This window comes from Arachis duranensis, chromosome 5 (genome assembly GCF_000817695.3).
Source record: "Arachis duranensis cultivar V14167 chromosome 5, aradu.V14167.gnm2.J7QH, whole genome shotgun sequence".
NCBI lineage: Eukaryota > Viridiplantae > Streptophyta > Magnoliopsida > Fabales > Fabaceae > Arachis > Arachis duranensis.
The window spans coordinates 83,658,507-83,667,690 of NC_029776.3; the positions used below are offsets into that span (position 1 = coordinate 83,658,507).

The 9,184-nt window shown below is 34.2% G+C and overlaps 2 protein-coding genes across 16 annotated transcripts in view; one reads left to right on the forward strand and one right to left on the reverse strand.

Annotated features, from left to right (window-relative positions):
- LOC107489948 (uncharacterized) overlaps nt 1-2,352 on the forward strand; it is a 4,813-nt gene extending 2,461 nt beyond the window's left edge. For 2 of the 15 annotated variants that reach the window (XM_052262408.1, XM_021142910.2), the window contains exons 4-7: nt 825-862; nt 1,209-1,276; nt 1,800-1,976; nt 2,103-2,352. In XM_052262408.1, coding sequence (XP_052118368.1) covers nt 825-862; nt 1,209-1,276; nt 1,800-1,939 — 246 coding nt within the window. In that variant the 3' untranslated portion in view covers nt 1,940-1,976; nt 2,103-2,352. Of the gene's footprint in view, nt 1-768; nt 889-1,208; nt 1,977-2,102 lie in introns of all 15 variants that reach the window. The other 13 variants (XR_008009688.1, XR_008009691.1, XR_008009693.1 and 10 more) reach the window with 13 other exon arrangements.
- A 5,208-nt stretch (nt 2,353-7,560) lies between these two features.
- LOC107489949 (kunitz trypsin inhibitor 5) lies at nt 7,561-8,458 on the reverse strand. The gene has a single exon (XM_016110712.3). It carries the CDS (start codon nt 8,346-8,348, stop codon nt 7,740-7,742), a length of 609 nt encoding a protein of 202 aa, XP_015966198.1. The 5' UTR covers nt 8,349-8,458; the 3' UTR covers nt 7,561-7,739.
- Between the last annotated feature and the right edge of the window lie 726 nt (nt 8,459-9,184).

A 9,184-nucleotide genomic window follows, 5' to 3' on the forward strand; every position in this document is an offset into this window, starting at 1 on the left:
TATATATATATATATATAATACAAGTTATTTCAGTTTTGAAAACCTTGAGCTGGTTGATGATCTTATTGAGCACATGGGGCTGATTTAATCTTTCTAACAAGTCACAATAGGTAAAATAAAGTTAGAATACAAGGTTAGAGTGTGTGAAAAGCTAGGAATCAATTTTCGACCTCTCAAAACCCAAGGTTACATGTTGCAGAATTGTGCAGTTTCGGGCAGCACTTTGTGAACAAAACTGGGAGCAATCTAGCCACTCAAAATGAGTAAAATTATTTTTCTATGAAACCTTGAGATGTCTAGATTGTTCTCCTAAAATTTCAGAATTTTCTGATGTGTGTTTTGGGAGATATGATTTTTAGAAAATAGTCATTTTCTGCAGAAAGAATGCTGTCTGAATTCTGGAACAGCAACTTCAAAACCATATATCTCAATACTCTGAAACTCTTTGGAGGTGAAACCAAAAAGAGGTGAAATATTAGGATGTCTAGTATTTTATGTCCAAATTTTAGGACAATTCAAATTTTGTAGAGAAATTTGTGCCTTCTGGAAGCAGGGCTGTTCACTGCTGTGACAGCTCCCTTTTCTTAAAACAAAACCATATTTTGAGAGGCATAACTTTTTCTAGAGAAGTGAAAATGCTCTGGGATTTAAACTGGGTGAAAGATGTGTAAGTCTAGTTCAACCACACCAAAATTTAGGAGAATCCAACCAAAGATGGATTTTATATGATTTTTCTAAATTTGTTACTGCTTGCTGTTTTTCTAAAGTGTAATAAATCAGTAGCCGAATGAAGAGAAGGCTGAATGGATTATATATGTCACAGATGTTGGGCAGCAACAACACTTTGATATGGTATTCAAGGCATGTCACAATTAATGACGTTCATGGTATCTTGTAGTTACTTGATCTTATTGTTATTACCAGAACCCTTTCTACTTGATCTTATTGTTATTCAAGGGGAAAACTCTTAAATATATTGATATGTTTTTTCCCACCTGCACGTTGGATATTCCATAAAGATTGCTGAACATTCCTGTGATTTCCTCTTAAATATATTGATTCTTGTGAATCTGCTACGTGTAATTAAGATTGTACTTTTGTTCTTCTGCTGAAGTATTGATTAATATAGAATAAGATTTGCTTTTGCTATTACTTTGTGTTGTGCATCTTATGTCGTTCGATTTATGCATTTATCTATATATTAAAGTGCTGATCAACTCTTGCCATTGCTGCTGAGAAAAGAAGGCCGCCAAGTCCAGAGACGCCAACTTCGAGGTGAAAGTCGCTTTCTAAACTGTCCTTTAGAAACATGATGGTAGGTGTTAATTTTCATGTCTTGCATGATTGATTTCTCTAATACTAGTTTAGTTTGTTACTTATTCCTTCTATTTGTTTGCAGTTAGATATATTGATTTCTCTAAACTAGTTTGGTTTTTGTGTTTTCTTGATTCGGTTAAACAATGACAAATGGCACAGCATTTGGAGCTTCTCAAGACAGTAAACTGAAATGTCTGTTGTTAGTAGCTTATTATGTAATCAAATAATAAACTGACAAAAGGCAGAGGACTTTTAATTTCCACTAACAAACATTTGATTCAATTGCTTAATAACAAACTAAAACCAAGTCTAGTTTAAAACCATGTTAAATTTACTTAAGAAGAACTTGACAGTGAAGCTTATATTTCTTAGGTAGCAAATAAATGAATTCCATACGTACAATATTTCAATCTTAGTTTTAGGAAATAATTAATTTTAGTTCTTTGTTAATAATTTCTTGTTTTGGGATGTTATGCATCAGTGCTATTAGATGATACATCAACTTTTACCGGAGAAATGACAGCAGGTCCTAATGCTAATTCTATTAGAGGTTTTGAAGTCATAGATACCATAAAATCCCAAGTAGAGAGCTTGTGCCCTGGTGTTGTGTTTTTGTGCTGATATTCTTGCTGTTGCCGCTAGAGATTTTGTTGTTGCTGTAAGTATATATAACTTCAATTGATTCATGCATTTATCTATATGTTGAAGTGCTGATCAACGTGCATTAAGTCACTGGTTACTTTGGCTTTCAATTCAGTTCACATACTTGCTTTTCTCTCTTCAGATTCTTGCCAAGTGCGAAGTTTCTTAGCCCTGGTGTCAGCGTCAAAGATTGCTGAAAAGGCTGGATGTTGTTTAGGAGTTAGATTAGATTTTTTTTAGTATAAAGTTGTTAATTCTTTTAAATGTTTACTTTGGAAGTTGAATTTATTTTTTCTTAATTGTTTCATTCATATCTTATTATGTACATAATTCATATAAATCAATTATGTACATAATTCATATAAATCAATGGAAGATTAATTTTTTAGTATTTTATTTTATTTTAAAGATTAACTTATTAATATTTTTATTTTATTTTCTATTTTTTCTTTTTTTTTTATTTGAAAAGGATTAGGCCACGTTTTGAAAGTGTAACGATAAGTTTTCACTTTTTGGCACGTTTTAAAAGCGTGGCTGTAAAAGTGTGGCTGTATGTCTACTTTTAGGCACGCTTTAAAAGCGTGGCTACAGGGTTATACATACCGCCACGTTTTTAAGCGTGCCAATAGATCAAAGCGTGGCAAAAAACAAAGCGTGCCAGTAGATCGAAAAAAGCGTGGCGATAGAGCTATCGGCATGCTCGCAGATGTGACCCTTTCAAAAGCGTGCCGATAGCTCAAAAAGCGTGGCGAAAAGCTATCGGTACGTTTTTTTGCCCTTTTCGGCACGTTTTAAAAGCGTGGCAAAAAGCTTATTTTCTTGTAGTGAAATCATCACTGATGGCTAGTTAATGGCTAACAATCACAAAAATTGCTGGTCTCCTAGCATTGCTCGTTGATAAAAATAGAGCTTTGTTAAGGTTATGAAATTAAACACCAAAACTTCAAGAAAGCATCAAGCACAATGCTTAAGAGGGAAATAAAACCAAGCCCTCCACCTCTACCACATCTTGTTAAGGGCACACAGGGACAATAAAGTAATAATTGAGATATAGCAGCATTGGAAAAAATTGTCGCTAAAAAAGCGATCACAATTAAATCGTCTCTATTTGCTGGATTTTTTCTGTAGAGGGCGAACGAAAAGTGAAAATGGATTAAGTCGAGTTGAACTAAATTTTAGTTTAGACGAAATAACCCATGCTATGAATATATGGTCAAAGTTTAGGCATGTTAGTCTTTATAGATATTTTTTCATGTTCAAGTTCGATTTTTTGAAAAAATTTGTTTTGTGAATTATAACTCATTGTTTTGTGAATTATAACTCAAAAAATCTAAATTGACATTAAATATATTTTAAAATTTATGATTTTTATCTTTAAATCATAAATTATTTATATATCAATCATTAATCACATATTATAACTATACTTATAATTTATAAATATAAAATTTTATTTCAACAAAAAAGAAAAAAAAGCTACGATCTTTATTAATTTTGACTATTATTTTTGTTTTGTTTTGTCTTGGATTTATTACGAGTGGATAGTTGAAAAATTAAACTATGAATAATTTACTTTTGAGTTTAATTTTGATGAATTGTGTAAAATATTTTATACAGTTATGCAATTATAATCGTTCATTTGGATGACCATTCACTAATCAATGTAAAAGATAGTTATTTTTGCTAATATGACATTATATGATTGAATGTATATATAAAACAATTTTACATTGACAGTACTTCAAAGTTAAATTCTTTACTTTTACAAAATAATATTTCAACAAGTCAATCCAACAAATTTCATATATAGGTTTTTTTAAAGCCTATAATCTAGCCTTTTGAACTATTAGGTTTTACAAAAGTCTAAATCTAACCCCCTTTTTTTAAAAAAGATATTAAGTCTAGATAAAAAAAAGGATAAATACTGTTTTGATTCCTAACGTTTAGGGTCAGAATCGAAATCGTCTCCAACGTAATTTTTTATTTAGAATCATCTTTAATGTTTTTTCGTATTAAAATCGTTCTTTTTAATAAAATTTTTTTATTTTATTACTAAATTACCCCTATCCTAATAAAAAAATTATAAAATTAAAAAATTGAGGAAAAAGGGGAAAGGGAGAGGGGGAAGGGGAAGGGGGGAGCCCCGACATCACAATGCCATCGTCGTGAATCCCAATGCCGTTGCCGCCACCTTTAGGTCCTTCGCCACCGAACACGAGCCAGCGAGAGAGGAAATTCAAAAAAGAGAGAGAGAAAGTGCCGATGGAGGGGAAGAGGCCGCCACCACCATCGCGACACCTACCTCGTCGCTAGTCCGCCCACGAGCCGCCGCCAGCAGAACCGCGAACAGAAGAAGACGTCGCGGGCTTTCATGCATGCTTCTGCCGCCGTGGAGTGCGTTGCCGGGAAGGGGAGCCCGACGCGAGGAGGGCTGCGCGCGAAGGAGAGAGAGGGATCCGAAGCTGAGCTGGGTTCCTACCACTGCCAATCTGCCCAGTCGCCGCTGCCAGATGCATCTGCTTCTTCTTATGCTTCTGCGTCTATGTTTGTTTTTGCTTTTGCTTTGTTACTGCTTTGCTTCTGCTTCCGATCCTACTTCTGCATCTGCATCTGTATCTGCTTCTACATCTGCATCTGCATCTGCTTCTTCTTCTACTTTGGCTTCTGCATTTGCTTCTTCTTCTGCATATGCATTTTCTTCTGCTTCTGCATTTGCTTTTATTTTATTTTTGCTTCTGATTCTAATTTTGTGTGTTGATTTTATTGTTGAATTTGATGTTGATTCTAAATTTCATGTTGTTGAATTTGATGTTGTTTCTGCTTCTGAATTTGATTCTGATTCTGAGTATTAGTATTTGATGGGAGTAAGGGAAGTGGTGGTTAGGGGATGGAAACAGGCCAGGCTTTGCTCTTAATATGCCTAGCCTGTCATATAGTCAATTGGCCTAAACTTGGCCTGTAGCCTGCTATATACTTTTTTAAAGTACTAAATCTGGCTTGTTATTCAAACTGGCCTGAATAAAAAAATTATTTATATATATAATTATGTATTAACAGATTCAGGCAAGCCTGACAAGCCAATAAGACTAACTAGTGAGTCTGGACTTGGCCTATTAACATACTTGAGCCTGTGCCTATTTTATAATAGGCCACACAAGGCCAGGCCAAACGCAGGCCAGGCTACAGGTCCCTAGCAAGCCGCCTGTCCTTTTTCCACCCCTAGTGGTGGTGGTGAAGTAAGGGAGGTCCTGATGGTGGTAAAAGGTATTTTTGTCGGTAAAAAATTAAAAAGACGATTTTAATGCGAAATAAAATGTTATGGACGATTCTAAATAAAAAATTACGTTGGGGACGGTTTCGATTTTGACCCTAAACATTAGGGACCAAAACAATATTTATCCCTAAAAAAATAAATATTAAATACATACAAAAATAGTATGTGTATATAAAAAATTAGTTATCAAATAAATTATTATGTATTTGTATATAAATACATGTATTTTTAATTTTTTTTAATTTATATTTTATATTTTAATATATATTTTATATAAATGATTGATTTAATGATTTTTTTTTTATCCGTAACATATATGTATATAATACAATTGTTCATTTAAAGATGCATGTTGAAATAACATCGGAAGTACAATAATCTACTATGAGCTTTATATTCACATGAATGTTCCTTGGGGTATTAATGGCTATAAGATTTTGAATCAGCAGGGGTCATCAGTTTTCGACTTGATTGTTTTCCAACTAAGAATTTGTTTGGAACAGCGGCATAATTAATAATCTGTTTAATTTCTTTGTGACTCTTCTAAGGTTTGTTTGCTGGAATATGGATTTCAAAAGAAGTTGGTAATCCCAGAATCTTCAGGCTGAAGTAATTAATTTCCTGCTCTTTCTGAAGAATTGTATACAACAATGTTATATATAGCTGCTTGATTTCATTATCTACAATCCCATTATTGCAACGAAAATTAAACCAGCTGGAAAGCAATGAAAAATATATAGATAGAAACAAAAATACAACTACTAATTGGCCAATTTTACTGTTCAAAATCAATGACCTTATATGAAAAGGTCTCATGGATAGCCTTACGGATATATAGCCATCTATAACAAACTAGTCTACCAAACTCTTGTTTAAGATCTGTTGGATCACTTTAATATGCTAAATATACTAGATTTGATATTGTTTTTTCGGTTAACAAAGTAAGCCAATATATACACTCTCCTTTTATTATTCATTGGCAATGGCGTTAAAAGAATGCTATGGCACTTTGCTGGAATCATTAATCATGGACTAAACTTTCATCCTAGCACTAATTTTAGACTCTATGTTTGTTTTCTCTAATTCAAATTGGGATTCTGATCTTAACGATAGACGCAACACTTGTGGATATTGTGTTTATTTAGGAGATAACTTTGTATCATGGTCTAGTAGAAAGCAAGAAGTTATAAGCAGATCTAGTGTCGAAGCAGAATACAGAGGCCTAGCAGCTGTGGATTCTGAACTCATTTGGATGTAGAATTCACTTATTGAACTTCATATTCGAATACCAACACCCCCTACTATTTATTGTGACAATATTAGTGTTTTGATGATTGATGTCAATCCCATTTTGATTTTGCATCACAAAACCAAACACTTCAAGTTGAATCTTCATTTTGTAAGGGATAGAGTCAACATCAAGAACAACTACACATAGTTCACATATCAACATTAGATCAAATTGCATATTTATTTACCAAACTTTTATCCCTTGTTGGCCTTGAACGTTTTAGGATAAACTCAAGATCATTTCAAGACTGATCATGAGTTTAAAGGAGGGTGACAAGGGTAAAGATTAAGAATGTGTGTTACTTTCTTAAATTTTAAGTTAACTCTCTAATTTTCCATGTTTTTATCAACTACTATAAATATATAGCATATCTTTTCATGTGATGTAATCAATCTTACCTTAGTTCAATAAACAAATACTTTATACTCTCAATTACAATTTCTTACTTTAATCCTCTATTGATGATCATCAATTTCTTCCTCTGCTTCTAGATCCTTCCAATTTTCTTCAACTCCCATCACTTCCATCCATCAATAACAAAGACATATACAAATTAATTCAAATACTACTGAGTTTGAAGCATATATACAGAAAAAATTTAATGAAGAACACACTGCTAGCATTAGTCGTCCTTCTTGTTCTCATTGCCCTGAGCATTCAACCATTGCTTGGTGAAGCTGATGCTTCACCCGAACGAGTGGTTGACGCTTCTAGAAGAAGCTCCGAGTGGGATCAAATTACTATATTGTCCCTGCCATGTTCTGAGTTTAAGGTGTATTTCATATTTTATTTTCAATGAGCGGGATCAATAAATTACCATGGCTTAGTTTTAAGTCTTATTTTAGTTTAGTTTAAGTTAAATCCCAACCGCTCAATCGAATTATACTGAAGGCTTAGATTGTGTGAGAGGAGAAACAGAATCAGTTAATTCTGTTCCTACGATTGGTGCTGAAATAGGAAAGTTAGTTGAGCCATCAACGGCTAGTTACCTTATATAGTTAGATAGTTTAGCTAGTTTAGGAGTAATAATCAAAGTAAATTAAAGCACGTTTTATTGAGGAGTTTTACTAATACATTGATGAGTCCATTATTTGATCCATCAGAAAATTTTACTCTCTCACACAAGAAAACTGAAAAAAGAAAGAAAGAAAGAAAGGCCTAGCAAGCTGGTCTCTGCCATTGTTTTATTTATTGGCTAATTAGAGCTTAATTAATTAAGCCTTCTTGAACATGACCTTGAATGTTGGAACCTGATCGCTGAGAGACAAGTGCTTGGTGCCATCAGAGTCGGTGAAAATGCCAAGAGGCCTACACAGAGTGGAGCAGTTACAAACAGAAGGACAAAAAGAGAGGTTATAGTCTTTGCCGTCCTTCTCAATCTTGAACCAGTTGACAACGGTGTTGACGCCAGGGTTTCCGGCAACGCCGTCGGTGCTTATGAACCACACGCCGCTCAGCACCTTGAGAAGCCTCCACACGGATGACTCCTTGCACTTTGGTGCTGACGTGGACTTGATGTTGTGATCCGTGGAAGTTAGAATAACGCCATCTTTGTTGGGAGTGGAAGGTGTGAAGGTCACTGGTGTGCCACGTGTTACTTCGAGCTTGTCTTGCAAGACGTAGATTGGACACGTGCTGTTCACGCTGCTTCCGACGGTTAAGCCACCGCCTCTGCCTCTGAGAACTGGCAGAATGAAGTATTTGACTCCGCTTCTGAGTTTCTGACCGGTTACGTCGAGAACTGGTTCCGCTGCTGATGCTGCCATTCCTATCATCATGGCAGAGCATATCATGATTGCTGCGAGTGATAATGAGGACTTCATTTTTGTTTTCAAATATTTGTGCTCTATTAATGTGGATAGGACTTAGGAGTATAATAAAAAGCGGTGTTGTTAGATGTAATGTGTTTTTCTGTGTTTTGAGTATGTATGTGAATAATGGAAATTGATACATCTATTTATAGTGTTTTTGGGTGGAAGTGGAACCATGTTAATTATATTCGTCAACTTGGACTATAAGGATGGATGTTTTATTTTATTTGCATCATTGCATTCTCACTGATAAAAATTATTTTTAGTGCTCATTAATATTAATTTTAAAACTAATAAAAATTATCTCTAATATATTTAGAGTTCAGATGTTCGGAAAAATGGCGAATCAGGTGAAGTAGAGGTAAGTACAATCGGGTGAGATAGGATCTGGACTTGGGTGCGAGTTTTTGGGATGAGATGATCGATCGAATCGTCGATGTATCGACGGATAGAATCACCTGCAAAGATACTTCAATGTTAAATTTAGTGTACATATCAAGAGGCGGTTAAGAAAAATAACGTATCACTAAAAAGGTAAGTTTCTTCCTATTTATATCTGGATAGGCTCATTTTTTTAGACTCATTCGTCTAAAAATTTTTACGAGTTGTCCAAATTTTTTATAGATCACGAGATGACACGTTGATCACCTCTAACCATCAGTCGAATACCGACGAATCAAAAATCTATAAGTAGATCCATAGCCGTTGTTGAATCGGATCAGAACATTTACTAATAATTAAATATTGATCAATGTCGTCTTATATTTTGTCTAAAATATTTTAGCAATGAGTAGTGCTAGGGAGCCAATGGCTTTGGTTTATGAATAAAATGAACATCACTTATACTA

What these genes read in the sequence shown, in the direction of transcription:
- LOC107489949 (XM_016110712.3), bottom strand. Translation starts at nt 8,348, where the DNA reads ATGAAGTCCTCATTATCACTCGCAGCAATCATGATATGCTCTGCCATG.